The 18,884-nt window shown below is 32.4% G+C and overlaps 1 protein-coding gene across 2 annotated transcripts; it reads left to right on the top strand.

Moving 5' to 3' along the window:
• Positions 1–542: 542 nt before the first annotated feature.
• LOC115444922 (MOG interacting and ectopic P-granules protein 1) lies at positions 543–17,832 on the top strand. 2 transcript variants are annotated; one of them, XM_030170915.2, is made up of 9 exons: positions 544–850; positions 1,440–1,884; positions 4,832–5,825; positions 5,894–6,639; positions 6,716–6,970; positions 8,024–8,265; positions 9,054–9,174; positions 9,256–9,565; positions 12,859–17,832. In XM_030170915.2, exons 2-8 carry the CDS (start codon positions 1,474–1,476, stop codon positions 9,562–9,564), a joined length of 3,078 nt encoding a protein of 1,025 aa, XP_030026775.2. In that variant the 5' UTR covers positions 544–850; positions 1,440–1,473; the 3' UTR covers position 9,565; positions 12,859–17,832. The 2 variants fall into 2 exon arrangements, with proteins under 2 accessions (XP_030026776.2, XP_030026775.2); XM_030170916.2 differs by lacking the exon at positions 12,859–17,832 and having other exon boundaries at positions 543–850; positions 9,256–9,569.
• The last annotated feature ends 1,052 nt before the right edge of the window (positions 17,833–18,884 follow it).

The raw sequence follows: 18,884 nt of genomic DNA, 5'->3' as shown, positions 1-18,884 counted from the left end.
CCAAATATTCTTAAATTAATAAAATTACATTCTTAAGTCAGCACAAAAAGAAATTATTTTGCATTGAATCCAGCTATGAAAATTTTATGGCGCACTTCCCCCGACTGACCTTAGTAATCAGAGACCAATAAATTAGAATAGTAATTCTAATAGTAATTCTCTTTCACTGGTCGCCTAGCCGATTACTAGTGAAGTCGCGCGCCGAATCATTTATGACAGGGGAAAAGTTTCATAATTTTGTAATTTTTGAGATACTTAATTTAAAAATAATTTTACCATGATTTAAATGAAACCTTATGTGTATTTTTAATAACTAAATTAAAGAAATGGAAATTTCCTTGTCATGTGTGTTTCAATGCGCCAAAAAGCTTTATATATTATTTAATATGCTTTGGCATATGTAGTTTTCATAATATGAATTTTTGCCAGAATCGATTGTTTGAATAATACATGTAACTCTTTGATATATCATTGATTTCACCATACTACTCTGTATGTTCTTTCAAAAGCCCAGCACTGGTCTCAGAGGTCACGTGACCAACTCATTGCCGCCATATTGCATTTGGACTGTGACGACTGGCGATAGTTCATGTACTTTCGCACAATTTATATTATCATCAATGACTGAAATAATTACGTGCTTATGGTTACCAGTGTCTTTAAGAAAACTGTTTTTTAATTTGTGTTGCATCTCAAAATCTTAAGACTGTTGAGTTCTCAGAGTGCTTTCTCAAATAACAAAATCGTTTTGGGTCTCGCTATTGGAATATCTACCAAGCAGTAAACTAGTGGTGGAAAAAAGGATCATTGAGCGCGCTGCTCTGCGGATTTATAGTTATCGAGACCTCAAGTAAGCCAATAATTTGACGAGCTTATGCTATTATTTAACGCAGAATTTGCTTTAGTAGACAAAATATACCGGCATCATTTATTCATAAAATTATTTAGATTTTCACAAATACATAAATTACTTTTAAAAATGAGTTTAATTTGGACGTTACAAATATAATACAAATAAAATGAAATGCGCTGTAATTAACAATATTCATAGTAACTAGGGGTTATGATTAACAGTGCGGTGGTAAGATCGTTTATTGTTGTTTTGAGACGAATTTGTGTTCATATTTACATTGCAAGATACGTCAGCGTACTCTGTGGGTTATATTATTCAATTCCACATCATACTTATGATTTTATGGAGTTTTCTTTTTATTAGTGGATGTGACCTTTGAAGTCATGAAATAATATGTACACGTAGCTCTAGAGCTATACCATGGCACCGCCATTTTGATTGCTAGCGCCTTGCCAGGGGGGAGAAGGGCGGCGGGAGGGGGCGGTTGTTCACTATAAAAAATATGACGCTCAGATACTTCTTGTCTCATTCTCATGATCATGAAGACATTAGACATACCTAACCTAATTTGTGATTGTTTTGACAGGTGTGTGTCACATGGAATGTAGTTTTGTATCAATATGAATGGAGAAGTAAATGGCACTATGGAAGATCCTCTCAATGCTCCTAGTTCACCTAATGATCAGCCACAAGACAATATACAATTCCCAGAGAATGATGCCAATGAAGCTATTTGCACTGAAAACAGCCCCAATGCAGACAGTGACATAAACACAACAACACCATCGTCTAATGTTGGGTGTGAAGCCAACTTAGAGTCTGTTGAGAAGAATAATGACAAATCTGTACATACTGAGGATTGGTCCAATGATGGCCATACTCAAAATGAAACTGAACAAGAAAATGGTGATGTAGAGAACTCTTGTGGTAGTAATGATGATTCACGCTCCAATTGCATGGATGTTTTACATACTAGTACTGAAAAAACTAATGAGCACAAAATTGATGAATCATATGACAAAATCATTGAGGTAAGTTTATTTTAATTGTTTGCTTATAGAATTAACAGTACACATTAAGCAAACAAGTTTTGATAATTCATGCTTTACAGTTAATAAATAATAACATTGTTATAGAATAATTTGTTGCCAACAGCAATTTATGTTTTTATTTACTAAGCTAAATATCGTTTACAACAGTACCAAATTGGCACTTCATAAATTATTATACTTAACTATACAATCTATTATTCTATATGATTTCCAATGATTAGTTGATTACACATACATTTTTAATGGGGACTTACAAGTTACAATTTGTACTCTTTATAGTGTCAAATGAAATGTCAGTTGTGTCCGTCCTGTCTTTAATCATGGTGTTTAATTTCAATTGTACTAGCCATGGTAATTCACCTACTTCATATATAACAGTGTGCAATGGTTTTAGTAGAAATATTGCGTTATAGCACGTTCCTCATAAGATATACTTTTGAATTTTCCTGTACATTGCATTGCTGTTGTGTATTTAATAAATACACTCATAGTGTTAATTGTAATAATCTTTTAAACATGAAGTGTTTAAATGCTGTGAATTATTAATGGGATTTGAACTGAACAACAACTGAACAGTGTCACTTATTATTAAAATAATTACAAGCTATTTAATATTTTGTAAGGAAATCTGTACACCTGAAAAGTTCTCTATTGGAGCTTTGAGGGGTTGTGAAGTCTAACAATCGGCACTAGGCCAGCATGGTGGACTAAGGCCTAATTCCTTTCAGTAGTTGAGGAACGCCATGCCCAGCAGCAGGGCAGTATATAAAACAGGGTTGATGTAATTATTGTATAATATTTTGAATTGTCTCTAATAACAATTTAGTAACTTCTATGTATAAATTACCTATAGCTGATATAAAACATGAGTTTATAATAGGGGAATAATGTATAATATGGTTTTGGAGAGAAAAGCATGAACAATACATAACATTTTGTGGGTTCATTACTTTGATTATGCAAACTATATAACTAAAAAAAGAAGCTAAATTAACAGGCAAGTGTTTTAACAGTTTAAAAAAAATATATATTATCTAGTTTGTGATTATTGAGGTTATAGATTTAAAATTTTATATACAGCTTAAGACTTGCTTTGATATGAATCAATGAAAATGTTTTTAGTTATTGTTATTTATAGCATACATACTTTTACTTTATTCTAATAAAAACTTTATAATGCTTAAATGGTTCATACATACTCATTCAAGGAATTTGAGTATGTTTGATTTAATATATATGTGTTTATGTAAATATTACATATATAATATACTGGCAACATATTTTGTTTCTGATGACATTGCAAATAAAAAACATTTGCAGAGCATATGTGCAAGTGAATTGCTGTCTGAGGAATAAATGGGCAAATGTCGGTTTAGTCTCGCCTCCTACCCTAACTGAACTCCCACCCTGAACTGTGTCAGACCAGTGTAAAAGTGTATAAATGTCAGATACATTTTTATCAGTATGACATTATACAAATGTGTACATTGCATACCTTTAGATAGATTCTTAAAAAACTGTTTACATGTTTCTTTATTATTTTATAAACTTGTTTGGTTTGGATTTGGGGATGCGATTTCAAAAATGCAATAATTAATAATTGTATTTCAGGTACACATTTAAGCATAACTGGTATTGACTTGTTTATATTTTATTAATGGATTTGTATTAATATCAAGAGATTCATGGGCACTTTGTACATGCCAAATGTTTAACTTATAGCTTTCTTGCAGTCATTTTCGGTTAGTTTACAAACTAGTTAATCCTAGGAGTGATGAGAAATCAAAAAAAAAAAAATTGTAATCTAATGGCAAATTTTAAGAATTTTCCACCTTGCTGTCTTTTAAGGCTGATTTTAGCCAAAATCGCCCCCATGAAGGTCTATGTTTTTTTAATGAATATGTAAGTTGAGAATTTGGAAAAGTATTTGACTTACCTTAGAACTACGAAATCACCTGTTTAGTTTATTATTTTAAAGAAGAAAATTTAAGTTATAATTCATAGAATGTAAATTTTTCACTTTACACCAACATTCTCATAATTTTCATTAAAGTTACGAATCTGGGGCCTTATTCTCTATCCCGCACGTTATTTTAACAGTGCGTAACAAGCACGTAACACAACGCGTCATGTTTAGGACTATAGAAATTTGGCTTACAGAATACCGTTCCACGCACTTTTCCCGAAGATAACATGACACGGCCGCGTTACGCGTTTACACTATCATACAGAATAAGGGCCCTGATTGGTTTTAGCAAAAAATTACAACTAATGAAAATTTAGAGTCGATAAATAAATGTCGAATAAGTCTTCTATTTTTTTTTAAAGAAAACATTTAATCGTTCAAATCGAAAATTCTTAAAAGTTCAGAAAAATATTCATAACTCGTATACTATGAAAAATCGCGGACATACATACGGGTGATTCGGATACCCCAAGGGGTGCTCTATCTCTGGACCTCGGCTTGACACTACTTTCTGGGACATCCTGTATATTGATGTTATAAACAGAAACAAATAATTTATAAATTTCTGGTATGGGGTGCGCTGCGATCGCCTTACTATATACTCTAACCATGCATTACGTACATAGCCAATATGTTAGTGAAAAATATTAAACAACTTAATATTACTATGCAATATGTAGCATTACCAGGTTTAAACCAAATAAAATGTTATTTTAAATTGTTACACTGAAATATAATCTCACAAACTTGCTGTAAATATCAGGATTCCCAAAAACTCCTAGTTTATATTCCATAAATATTTACAATAAAAAATAGAGTGAATAAATGTACTACTGTACAATTTTATTATAATTTATTGATATTAGAATATTTTTATAAAAATTATATCTAATAATATTTTATTCTGTTCCCTTTAAACAATACTTTACAAAGTAATACGCAATGCTATTATTCTTGTAGAATATGGAAGATGAAATTGATTCTGAAGATGACTCATCAGAAGAAGATGCTTCTGATGGAGAACACAAAGCTCATGATTCTGTTGGTATCATAACGGATCATGAGATAGATGGATGTGATGAGTCTTCTCATGGAAGTCAAAAAACAAAGAATGATATAATAATGTTAGAAAATGATAGAATGGATAATCATAATGGGAATTCCCATGATTCAACAAGCCCTGAAATTCAAGAAATTGAAAGTGATAATGAGGAATCCACTATAAAACAAGTTGAAAAACCAGACACAAAAGGTGATGAAAAAGTCCAACTGCGCAGAAGTAGCAGAGCTATAAAGAGAAAACGATACATTGATGACATGGAAAATGGTACCGAGTCAGATGTAGAAGAAATAGTTTATGTAGATGCATTGAGGCATAAATCTAAACCTATTATCATTAACAACACAAGATCTCTTGTGGAGATGGCGGCTAAGCAAATGAAATCTAATCATAGTAACAACCAGAAAAAAGAACCCACTGTAGTGATTATAGATACAAACTCTGAAAAAAGACCAGTAAACAAAGTTGCAGGTGTAACCATGAGCACAAGTGCACACAATTTATATCAGAGTATTATTGCTCGAGGAACAACTGTGACACCAATAAACAGTAAAAATAATACAGTTAACAATGTTACTCCACAGCCTCCATCTATTTTACCTTCTTTAACAGATGATATGTTTGTTGTGGAAGCACCTTCATTCATTGTTCCTTATGTTTATGAAAAACCTTCATTGAAACCTTTTAGGGAATTTGTAGATACACTAGGCAAAGAACTAGACGAGATAAAAGCCAAAGAAGATATAGATACTCCTACAAAAGAAGATAAACAAAAAGAAGAGAATGATAAAGATGATAACACAAAACAAGATAAAAAAGAAAAGGCTGAAGGAGAACCATTTGAGGAAGATAAAGGAGAATCAGAAAAATTGAAGAAAAAGGCTGAAAAAAAAGGTATTATATCTAAAAAATATAAACTATTCATATTTTATTTCAAAATATTATGATTATACTCTTTTCAGAACGAAATCAGCGTAAAGATGAAGATGATGATGTTTCCTGGGATGGAGAATCATCTACAGACTCTGATGATGATATCCTTAGTGATGAAGAAGATAAAATAACAGTCATCAAGGATAAAGCAGATCCAATTGATAACATAAAAGAAGTTACTGAATTGACTTCGGAACAAATCTGTCAATCTAAATCTGATAATTACTTTGACTGTTCTCTTGGTAAATTTTTCATTGATATTGGCTATAATCTAGTCCAGGAATATGTACAACATGATTTATTAAAACAGCAAAATAGAAAGATGCATCGAGAGAAAAAGTCAGGTCATAGCACTAAAGCTACCGAGACTTCTATTGCATCCTTAATGAAAAATATAGAATTAAGTAAAGAAAATAATTTGCCATATTCATTTACTCAGAAGAAATGCGAATATTGTAGCTTCAAGTCTGAATCTGCATTAGTCATGTCTCATCATTTAGAAACCCCACATATGAAAAATAATGTATATAAATGTAATTTCTGTTCCTTTGAAATCCGAAGTCCACATGATATCTTATTCCACATGGAAGCAGAACACAATATTAGAGGGAAATTAGAAAGAGCCCCTGCATATCATCAATGTGCTAACTGTCCATTTGAGGATAATGGTAAGGGCAAACTCGCCCGTCACTTGATTCCATGTGCAAAGAGGTTTAAGCCAGATTTGAATTTAGCCCCACCAATTGAGTGGGAACCTCCAGCTAAAATACCAAAGGTATATTGTTGAGTATTCATATTTTATCTTATATTTTATTATGGAATCTATAACAATGGATAATTTTATGTTTCAGATAACAAAATCGCGCAATAGTGTTATGAACCCGTATCAAAGTTCATTCAATCGTGGTAATTTGGGCCCCAACTTGAGCAGGCCAATGACAGTGGCCAATATGTTGCCTGGTGTGAGTTCGGCCTACAGGCCACGTGGCCGCTCGCCTATGGCGATCCCGCCGCGAGCTGCGCCGGTCCACGGAACGCCCATTGTACGTGGAGGCATTATGGCCAGGCATAACTCGCCTGTGATTCCTTCATCGAATTATCCCACGGTAAGTGAACCTACTTGTTTTGTAAGCTATGGGCCAATTATACAGGGTTTCATACGAACATTTGACTTAATATTTAAGCCCACGATAATGTTGTTGAAGTAACATGTAAAATAAAATACATGACTAAAGTCTTTATGAAAATAAAATTTTAGACCAATAATTGACAAAGAAGGATCTAATCTAAGTTGTATATAAAGAAGCAGTTGATTCTGATGGTGCTCATGAACTGTCTCTATAGCTTGAAGGGGATATAAAAGCTTTTTACTTTGGTTCATATTTAAAGCGTACGGTGTTTACTACGGATAATATGCAATATCACCCAATCACATCAAATCTTTTAAACAAATACTCTCAATACATTTAATGTGCAATCTGCTAAGCTTTACACTCTCATTTCCAATATAATAATGATGAGATCTATCGATTTAAATAACCGAAAACCATCAACATCGTTGACTATTTCATAACAATACCGCCCTTTGTCTGCGCCTAGTGCGGAATGCTTCTGGGGGAAACAAATAGAAAAATACGCATGAAAACAATTTATTTACTCAATATTTTGATAAGAGCTAAATATAGATATTACCAGCAAAAGTTTGTATAAAACCCGAACGCTATGGCTTATTAACATGGCGGTATTTAATATACTATCATTTTTTAAAATTTGAACAAGTAGTTCCTGAGAGTAGCGCGTTCAATCAAACAAACTCTTCAGCTTTATATATAATACAGAAGTATAAATTTTACAGATTTGGTCAAATACTTAGCGTTTATATTGTTTGAGAACTTAATACCCTTATATTTATTGCCTTTATATTTGTTATATTTTTAAAAAGGAAGTATCCAAGCGCGTCATTTGTCAATGATTCAAATGTAACTGATCCAAAGGCAGTTTTGATTTCAGTATCAATAGTATATCAATATTATATCTTAACAAGAGCGATGCGGCTTTGTATATAGAGTTCGAATATTGTGCGAAATTGGACGTACTAGCGCGTAATATGGCATTCACCATTCAAAGGCGTTACAAGGTGATATCTGTGGTTATTGCAGAAACAGAAGGTCGTGCACCAGCCGTCTATATCTATCACGCCTTTGCCGCGACAACCGCAGCCCGTTCAGCCGCCGCCCGTGCAGCAGTCGAAGAGCACGTTCGTGATTTGCGAAATATGCGACGGCTACATAAAGGACCTCGAACAACTCAGGAACCACATGCAGTGGATACACAAAGTCAAGATACACCCGAAGATGATATACAACAGGCCTCCTCTTAACTGCCAAAAATGTCAATTTAGGTATGTGGTTTGTTCACATTCACATTACTTATCAGCAAAACATGGAAGACTCGCGGAGTGGGAAATAACAAAATGCAAGATTGCCGAATAAAGCACCTTATTTGTAACGTGTAGGTCAGACAATGTTTATTTTAAGGTGACAGGTATGTTGCTATATTTGAGAATATTTATTTATAAATAAATATTATCAATTTCATTTTTCCTTCACCTTACGAGTCTTATATTTATTTCATTTTAAAAGTAATTTGGGAAGCACGTTATAGATCTACCATTGTCTAATGTTTCTCGGTACATTTATATTTTAGGTTAGAATTAACATCCTAATATTCTACGAAAAAAAAGTGGTTCACTTTTTGGTATTACATTTGGAGATTAGGGTTCAGCCAGAATTATGCAATGTTCTAAATTAGCTACGTTCCACTTAAGACAAATCTGAGCGACCTTTGAAAGGGCTGATTTATTTTATTGTGCTTGGATTTTCGTCATAGACCATTTTGGTAGGAACCACCCTTAATGGCTTATTTATTCCTTTTTCGCGGCCTTTTACTGTGTTTTGGTCATGATTGTAGCAGGCGTGTGCTTCACCTACACCACGATTAAGACATTTTCTACCTGCGCGAAAAATAAAATAGATTTTTCCGTTAAGATCATATTGTCGTCTCTAAAAATATACATACACCAAACATACAATCCATAAAACTATTTTGGGAATCCGCAAAATAGTTTTATTCCAATGTCTAACTTTCGCGTTAACATAAAAAATGGTTTCTTTTTGCGTTTGTTTTCAGGTTCTTTACCGATCAAGGGCTAGAGAGACATTTGTTGGGCTCACACGGCCTTGTCACCAGTTCCATGCAGGAGGCTGCAAATAAGGGAAAAGATGCCGGCAGATGTCCAGTTTGTGGCAGAGTGCGTACAATACAATTGCCTAGCTAGATACATATAAAAGTAATTGGCAGTATTATTAACACAAACGTTTATAAATTCCAGGTGTACCAATGGAAACTGCTGAACCATGTGGCCAGAGACCACAGTCTCACATTGAAGCCGGCACATTTATCTTACAAATGCACTGTATGCACAGCCACATTTGGCATGTACAAGCAGTTCGAGAACCACGTGTACTCCACGCACAGTGTCGTCGCTAAACGAGTTATGGACAAGAGCAAAACTTGCTCATCGTCTGCGAAAACTACTGCGAACAGTGATTCGCTTCTCAAACCTTTAAAGATTAACGATGAGATTACTATCATACCACAGCCCGCAAAGGCGACAGCGACTGCATCGAAAGATAAATAAGGTGATATATTTTTTTATGTCAATATATATTTATCATCATATATATGTACTATGTACTAGATTTGGCGTTACGAACATTCATTGTGTTCAATTGAATTGTCATCCATTCAAACTGATTTAATATGGTACTTATATTGATGCATGTGGTTGTGTACGGAGTGGCGCTCATAATGTAAAAACGCGAGTCTAAGTGCGAACCTGGATGTGAATAAAAAATATTAGTCAAATAAGTAAAATTATTTGTGGTGCAAGTGAATAAATAAGCTATAACAGTGATGTTTTAGTTGCCATTTTAGTTCAGGCGTTGAACAAATAGTTTATATAGACGTTCGTGTATATAGAATGTACGTCAATGATACGTATATATTTAACTTTATGCATATGTATCATTTATATAATAGCATAATGTTAATTCTGTGATTATAAAGGATAGGTTCGAAACTAGAGATCCAGGATGATGATAATTCATGTTTAGTTTGAAATATTTATGTTACCTAAGCTTTGTACTTGTGTCAGAATGCTTAGCTATTGTGTCGTAAGATAAAAAATAGTTTGACAAATCTTGAGAATATTCACCATATTATTTCTTTGAAAAACAGCTATGAGGTTTTATGTTTATTTACTTTAATAGTAGGCTTCAGTTTTAATTTAGTAGTTGATGCCATGCGATTGTTATTTTTATACGCGAATGTGGAGTTGTCTGCGATGTATATGCTATTGATGTAAATTCAAACATTATGTTTTAATATAAGCAGCGACTAAAATATATGCATTATATCGATGAAAAGAATTATTAAAACATAAATTATTTTAACTTTGGACTTAATTAATGAGGTTTTATGATTTAAGCAAATGTAATGATAACAGTTCAATAGTTTGTTGATATAATTAACTTTTATAACGTAAACATGAACTATGATGTACAAAATGCCTATATCGTGTCCACATATAGACATAATACATAGATTATACGCAAATGCTGGCAATAAGCTCACAGTCTGTTGACAATAATTGATGATATCTACGTAAATATATTATTGAATATAGGTATTTCAATCGTATCATTTAAGAATACGGCACATCGTAAGTTTTTGGAAGAATTTAGATATAGGTTTAACTATTAATTAGTCTATCAAGCTTTATTTACGTTAGTAATTGTTAAAAATATTTTTTTATTTATACCAGTTGTGGACAATTTTGTTCATTATAAATAAGTTGTTTCTGCTTAATTCACTAAACAATATGTTGAGACCATTAAAGTACAATTGGTTTATAAATTGCATATGCGTAGATATTGTGTCGAAAGTATTCAATATTTATGTATTGCTGCTTTACTGAAAGAAAGCGAATTTTAATATAAGTATAATCATTATTATGGTACAATGCGAAATAAAACATATTGTAACTTTGTGGATGTCGTTTGCGCTAGCGCATTCGCGAAATGTAATTATTCCAATGATATACCTGGGAAACTATTTGTTCTATCAAATCAATTACAGAGAAATCCACGATAGAAGTGTTAAAACAAAGTTTAAATTACAAAATAGGCAAATATTGTGTTCTAAATATAATATGAAGTATATTTCGTCAACAACAAAAGACCGTTAGAGTCGGCCCTTGATCATCTGACATTCTCCATGTCAGCCTATTGTGGTCTACCCACTGAATTCGCTGTCACAATCAACCGGCTAGGTGTCGGCCGTCTTTTAGTAGAATCATGTCTGAAGAAGTACCAATACAACGCGACTACGCGATCGTCGTGCCAATTGGGAATGGGACCATCGCAGGTTCGCGCGTTAAAAAAATTTGGTCTAATATAACGCGGTAAGATCACGTGATCTTAGCGCGAATTTAAGAAGTGAGCGGCCATAGATCCTGGTTCACATTTTGCACGGCATCGGCGATAACTATGTACGTCGGAAACGCTCTAGTTTCTGTTTTCGGAAAATTTGTGGATGACCTATTTTTTAGGGTCTCAATTGCAAAAAAAAAAACTGATGTAGTACGCAATGTTTGATGAAAATGAGATTATAAGACGGTCCTGCTCCGCCTTTCACGTCGCGCCACTACAACAGAAAGTGATTATTGCGCGAATTCAATTAGGATATCTGTTAGACATCAATATATGAACTTAGTTCTCGCTAATAGTTTATCAAACATTTTAGTCGCGCGAATGCCAATAAGATCGTCGTTTGATTACGGATTCGTACGACTAAAATTCGTGCGAGTTTGCGATGATCACGAAGTCGCATTGACGACATGATAAGAGAGACAGAAAACATAAATCATCTATATTGGTGATGATTGATTTCTTGATTAATGTTGTGTGCCGTTGTATAATGTTGTGGATTTTTCAAGGGTATATTGTTTACAAAGTGTCACTTAGTTTATAAAGTGTAACGCAAAATTTGACCATCCGCTTGTTGTTATATAACCGACTATTTATATTTTGTACAATGTTTATAACTTACGACTTCTTGGATCTTTTGTGGACCTATATTTCTCTCCTTGCGCTATGTCGAAACTTATAATACGTAAATATTTTTTGCAGTTGTGTTATGGAAACTAGGCCGAATTTTCTTGGTATTCGTAATTTTGTTACAACTTATACCCATTCCAAATAAAAAAAATGTTTGCATGAGCTGTAACATAGTCCCTTTTTAATTATAGAGTATTAAAAGAGGTTATTCTATTTTTAAAAGTTCTCATGTTTGAAGTTAATTGTTTTTGTATGAAACCAATTTATTTCCTGCTTTGCTGCACTGAATAACTAATTATAATTCCAACTATACTATACTTACAATTTAATTAATTTTGTTTTATGCAGAGTTTATTTATTGCCCGACAAAACATTATTATAATCGTAATATTATAATAAATATAATATTGGGCATACATACAAAGCACTATGCTTGTTGCATCTTTAAATAGTATTTTTTTAATTATTAGAGACGCTGAGCTTTATTGTCTGGGGCAAATAATTAAAAGTGTCATTGTAGATCCTGGGTCACATGATTTGTAATGGTGGGTGTGACAGTAATACAATCAATAGTTTTTATATGGATTAAATAATTACTACAAATATAATATGCTGCCCTTACTTTTAAGGAATTACATGCACGGGTAACTTTGCTTACGAAACATAAGTCATATTGTTGTTGTAATATGAGTAATTATAATGCTGCCCATGCAATCTGCAATATTGTTGTTATGTCGCCTGTTTCAATATGACTCGTATGTATTTCGAATTATGTTATAAATTCGAATTTAAACACGTTCGTATATTGTTTCCAGATAATCGTCGTGTACCTATTCGGACTGCAAGCTTGCCGTTTTATGACGTCACTCCCTGGGGAAGTACTCGTCATTATGCCTATTGAGGAGACTTTCAACAATTCAATTTTAGTATACATTCCACACAAAGATTGCTATAAAAATTACATTTAGCATAAGGATTTGTAATAATTATAGTCAAAGAGGTGAATAGGACCCAAGAGTTGTAATTGATCGCCTTAGATTTAAATTATAATTGCACCATGTTACCCACTGTATTGTACTGTGTGTATACTAAAATATATTCTAGCCACAATTGTAATTGATAAGATAATGAAGTATAAAATTACTGTTATGTCATTTGAAGTTTGTACTTTCATCGCTTGAGTCCTTAATGCCTTGTTTTGTGGTACCTTATAGAATAAAATATTGTCTACAGGGTACTATTGCACAAATATGTCACTTCTCGCGTAGTGGCGTGTTGGTAATAGTTTCACAGGGACACATCACTGCCCAGGCAAGCAACGCCCGTGATATTTCGAGCAAAGTCTTAAAATACATAATATATAGTCATGTCAATATCTTGGAGTAAATATGAGATATATATGATATATGTTACAAATGGTGTTTTATCAAGAGTTTTATGCTGATATTTAATATAGATATAATCACAAAAAAATGTTATATAGAACTGGAATGTATACTAATTATTGAATCTGATTAACTCACGTAAATGCTATATACCTCAATGACTACTAGTTTTGAGATAATATATTGTAATTGTTTGTAAGATTATTAATATTATTTCCAATTCCAAGGTGATTAAATTGTACGGCGTTATGGTATTATGGTGAAGGGGCAGGCAGAGAGGTGTAGAGCGCAGAATTAATTTAAACAAGTATCGTATTGTCGTTCTTACGACATTACATTATTATGTACCTTATGATTTTCAATAAGGGTTGAAAGTTGCGAGTGATAAGGGAGTGTAGCGAAATTATATTTGCGTATTCACTTTTTGAACTCAAAGATTAAAATTGTGGTTCCCCGGTGTTTGAAATGCCCACGAAATTTATTACATTTTTCAGTTAGACTTTATTGAGTTTTCTCTCTTCTGTTTGTCGCTATCACTACTTCTGTATATGAAGTTTAACGATGCGACTCGCCTCCTCCGTGCGCGCAATGTGCTTAAGTAGTACTATAACGTTTTCGCTTCACGTATTATGAATTTAATTGTGCTTCACTTGGTATCTAATTGCCTAGCCCTTTACTACTACCATAATAACATCGTAGTTGATTATAGATTTATCAATTTAATTTACCTTTAATTGTATTATAGCAATATACATTAGTACCCTGCTTCGTGCAGTGGCGTGAACTAATAATGAATAATCTTATATATTTGATGAGGTCTTTAGTGATTGGCTCTTGGCAAAGCCGTAGGCCATTTGTAGACTGTTATATTCTTTATGGGCAGCTTACTTTGCGCGTAGATACGCGTAGATGCCCGTGGATTCCATCTTCAGGTTTGCGGATGCTTAATATTATGGTGGTGTTTAAGTTATAAATGTAAACAATATTTTTTCATTTCGACACGCTCCACGATCAATCAACTGTAAATTTAATGTGACTGTTATACAGACAGATTAATATAATGGTGTCTTTAGTTTGTATCATGGAATTCCTTAATTGTCACCATAATACTTAAAAGCTCACTATCAAACTGGATCATAGCATATAATGTAAAAGTATTTAAATACATGAATATTATTATTAAAATATATTGTAACATAAAATAATTTTAAATTATTCATTCAAAAAGCTACAGTCGATATATAAAAGAAATCTCAGAGAATGTTAAAATTTAATAATTCTGTGAAAAGTGAGAAAATATTATCCTTCTGAGGAAACATAGCTGTACGTAACTGAATATCAGGTGTGAATTTTAAATAAGTGCTAAAAATGTAATCGGGTTTTGATCGAGAAAAGTTTATTAAATTGTAGGTGATTTAATACTTGTACTGGTACAAATTTTGTACGAGCCTTACGAAATAGGGTATTTGACTTGTTTTTATTTATTATGTTTATCAAATATTTATCTTACATGGATTCTAAAACGGAAAGTTTGTTTAAAATCTGGTACAAAATCAAGTTATAAGCTTTTGAATTTCGGTAGATAGAAAAGTCTTGAGAAACGAAAAGAGACGCGCAGTACGCGCACGTGACGTCATCGAGGATTACGATGTGTGAAACGAATGAAAGGGAGCAATATCCCCACAACGTGCCCACTCCTGCTCATTGCCATAGTTCAAAAATAAATTACTAAGCTAAGTACTTTATCAATTTCAAAGCAATTTTTATGAAAGATTTCTTTTTCATACTATTTGCTGTTACACATAGGATTATTTACGAAATGAAACAAAACCAAAAACCCTATTATTCAGTTTGTGCTAACGTAATATCATCAATTTATCATTACAAGTGATGATCTCTTCACTCATACTTCAAATTGTCACGCATAATATTATATTTCATTACATGGTCCTAATTTTATTGATTAATATTAAATATCGAAACAGTTTTAATACAAATAATTGCAAAGAATTTGTTTTAATGTAAGAATGTAAATTTTTTGTCAGTCTGTTGTAATACGAAGGAAAATATTATTATAAATATCAGATTTAGAGTTTTGATTTTATAACAATTTTATGTAATTCATCTTATTGTAAATACATATATAAGTTAAAAAAATAAATGAAAAAAGTAAATACCTTTGACTACATGTAATGTAGAGCTGATAAATATAAATTTATTTATAATTGGCGATCTCGCGCGTAATAAATGTGAAATTAGATTACTTTCAAGTCCCAAAGGTCCTGCGCGATTGTGAGTACAGGGAAAATGAACCGCGATTGCCTAGTCGCTCATTGTATAAAAATACGTCGGTGGTTGTGAAACGCGACGTCATTTTTAAAACATAATTATTTGTCAATGGTGTAAAAGGATTTAAGGGATGAATTTAATCGAGATTATTACACTGACAAATCTGCTCAAGATATCATGTAATTTACACATATGCCTTATCCATACTGGAACTGAAAAATTAGGTTAGGAATCAAAAAGTTTGTCTTACATATTAAATCTCGATTTTTCGCCCCCTTTAGTCCTATTGATCTTGTTTTGTGTTGTGGCTACACTGTCTTATAAAGGTTTTTAAAACATTTTATTCGAAAGGAGTAATATGTGTAGCCAATGTCACATTATCGATTCGCGATAATGTGACATTGGCATTAGCTATGGGGCATTTTTTATTTGATCGCGTATTGCTATGCCATCAACGGTATAATATAGTTTGACATTAGTCCTACTGTTGCCCCATCATTATAGTAGTTTAGTGTGCTGTGGCTTTCTTTTAACAACTTTTGTTCGTGTCCAGTCGTAAACAGACATTTACATTAGCAATAACCGCATATGAATTAGTCGCTTTCATATTGTCTCGTATTTAATGAGGGTTTTATTCAAATGGTACTTAATGGCCAAATCCGGAACTCCGAGCAATAGCATAATAAACTTGAATTGATCTCGGAAATAAATTATTGAATCGTTGAGATTTTGTAAAATATTATGTTTTCCTAGCGCATAATTAAACCCGTAGACTGATTAATAAAATGCTGTTATTTTTTCCTATCCTGGTGGTATAAACAGATTAAATCTGGAAAATTATGTCAAATTAAAATGTGCATGAAATGAGCATTACACGTTTAATTTCCTTTGGGGCATAAAAAGATTTGCTAATGGGCTCTCATAGCGTTATTAATTAAATTAAAAGATCCCGGTTAGCAAAGCACCATAATATTTTGTATAAAATATACAATATACATACTCTATAATATTTAATTTCAATGTGATTTCTAAACAATGTAAACAAACTACCGTTTTACTCGAAAATTCACAAGCCGCTTGAATAGTAAGTACATTAACGACTGCTTTAATACATTTGTACTGTATTTACCATTATTCTAAACCGCACATCTTTCGTGAAATTAACAAAGCAGTGTTTACATTTTGTGTTAGTTTCATTAAAATAGATAATATTTATTACATTGTATTAAGACATTGTAAAACTAGTATTTCTAAATATTCTCGATTAAGATATGAGTGGAGAATTTATGATATTGAATGATAACTTTGTAATCACATCAAGCAATATACATGTACAAATGCGCCCATGTACAAACTGAGATAAAAACATACTTTTTGGTTTACCCCTTATTTGTTTATCCAATATGTTCGCTCGCTTATAGATTCACTGCTATAACTTTTAAAGAGCCCAAAGATACATCGAACGGTTGCGTCGCTCGAAAATTCGACCACCAGCCGAAATGGTGTTTTTCCTCTTGTTTATAACTTCGTACGAAACAAATCAACTACGGTAAAATAATCTGCTCGGATTACGCATTCAATTTTGTTTTTAAATACTCATTTTAATTTAGTAATTATTCATTGTTTCTTGTCAGCATTTTAATTGGTCATAAATTAGTTCCATGAGCAAAAGTTTTCGCCTTATCTACATCGATTGTGTTGTGAGAAATGTTTTTGTTAATACTATGAAGCGGGCACAGACCGTTATATTTTTATTATCGAGTCCAAACAAATACTACGTGATTGTGTTTAGGATGACACATTCCTAATATCTTAATTTTACTTTCACTGTAGTAATATTGGAGGTGCGTGGTAAATATTTATTTTTTAGTTAAGGTTGTTTTATTTAGATTAGTAAAAGTAAAGTATAAGTAATATTAATTTAAAGAATTTATTTAGTGCTGTGTTATTATCTGCGTTTTTGCTAGTGAGAGTGATTGAGTACAGCAGGACCTGATTTTTAAGTAGGTCTATATCTAAATTCAACACGATTCAAAAGTTTTGTATAATTTTTGTTATCTTGTATATACCTAGGTATCATTTAAATATTTGTAATAAAGATACCTTACTATTATTGATGTTTTAATTTACATCTTTATACAGGCTGTCCCAGAAAATAGTGTCAAGCAGAGGTCCAGAAATAGAGCACTCTTGGGGTAGCCGAATCACCCCTCTGTATGTACCACGATTTTTCATAGTTTTCGAGTTATGAATATTTTTCTAAATTGTGAGATTTTTTGATTTGAACGATTAAATGTTTTTTATTAAAGTAGGAGACTTTTTTTTGTTGCAACTAAATTTTCATCAGTTGTATTTTTTTGCTAAAAACAATCAGCTTCATCGCTTTTGAAAATTATGGAAATATTAGTGTAAAGTGAAAAACTTACGTTCTATGAATTATGACTAAATTTTCTACTTTAAATTAAAATTAAACGGTGACTTGTGGTTCTAGATCTAGGTCTAAATATTCTCCAGACTCTTTACTTACATATTCATAAAAAACACATAGTATTCTTCATGGGGGTTATTTTGGCTAAAATCAGCCTTAACGAGGTGGAAAACTCTTAAAATTTGCCATCAGATTACAATTATTTTTTGTAACAGCTTATCACTCCTAATGTTAATTAGTTTGTTAACTAACCAATAATGACTCCAAGAAAGCTATGAGTTAGGCATTTGCCATATTCTAATGTTTAAGTTCAATTAATTTGACATGAATCGTTCTCGCGGATTAAGGGTTGTAAATGTGGGTGCAACTCTTATACCTGCAATTACAATGGACCGAGGGGATATGAGACTGAATTGTTGCTATTCACTTAGAGCGTCCATTATGTTTTTATTGTTGAAATATGCTCAATTTATTAAAAATCTAAGTTTGCTTTTTCATTTATAATTTAGCGCTAAAACGCGTTGTCAGGTGACGTTATTCCTGTGTGACCTCAGAACAATGACAAGCTGTGTGACTTTAACGCATATATACAAACATTCGTGACAGTTGTGCCGTAACCTGCACCTTGCAACAAAACATTTTTTTTGGATTTAATATGACGAAATTTTAAAGGCAGAAATATCCATGATTATTAATTATTTTTACATTTTTCTTTCAACTGCGAGAACTAATCACTAAC

The sequence above is a fragment of the Manduca sexta genome, chromosome 27, assembly GCF_014839805.1.
Source record: "Manduca sexta isolate Smith_Timp_Sample1 chromosome 27, JHU_Msex_v1.0, whole genome shotgun sequence".
Classification (NCBI taxonomy): domain Eukaryota; kingdom Metazoa; phylum Arthropoda; class Insecta; order Lepidoptera; family Sphingidae; genus Manduca; species Manduca sexta.
The sequence above is the reverse complement of the archived record's forward strand: the minus strand, read 5'-3'. Positions and strand labels throughout refer to the sequence as shown.

Excerpts from the sequence above, each read along its gene's own strand:
- LOC115444922 (XM_030170915.2), top strand. The coding sequence starts at position 1,474 with ATGAATGGAGAAGTAAATGGCACTATGGAAGATCCTCTCAATGCTCCT. Across the intron at positions 5,826-5,893 it reads GAAAAAGGCTGAAAAAAAAG|AACGAAATCAGCGTAAAGAT; the intron begins GTATTATATCTA and ends TACTCTTTTCAG. Across the intron at positions 6,971-8,023 it reads CTTCATCGAATTATCCCACG|AAACAGAAGGTCGTGCACCA; the intron begins GTAAGTGAACCT and ends TGGTTATTGCAG.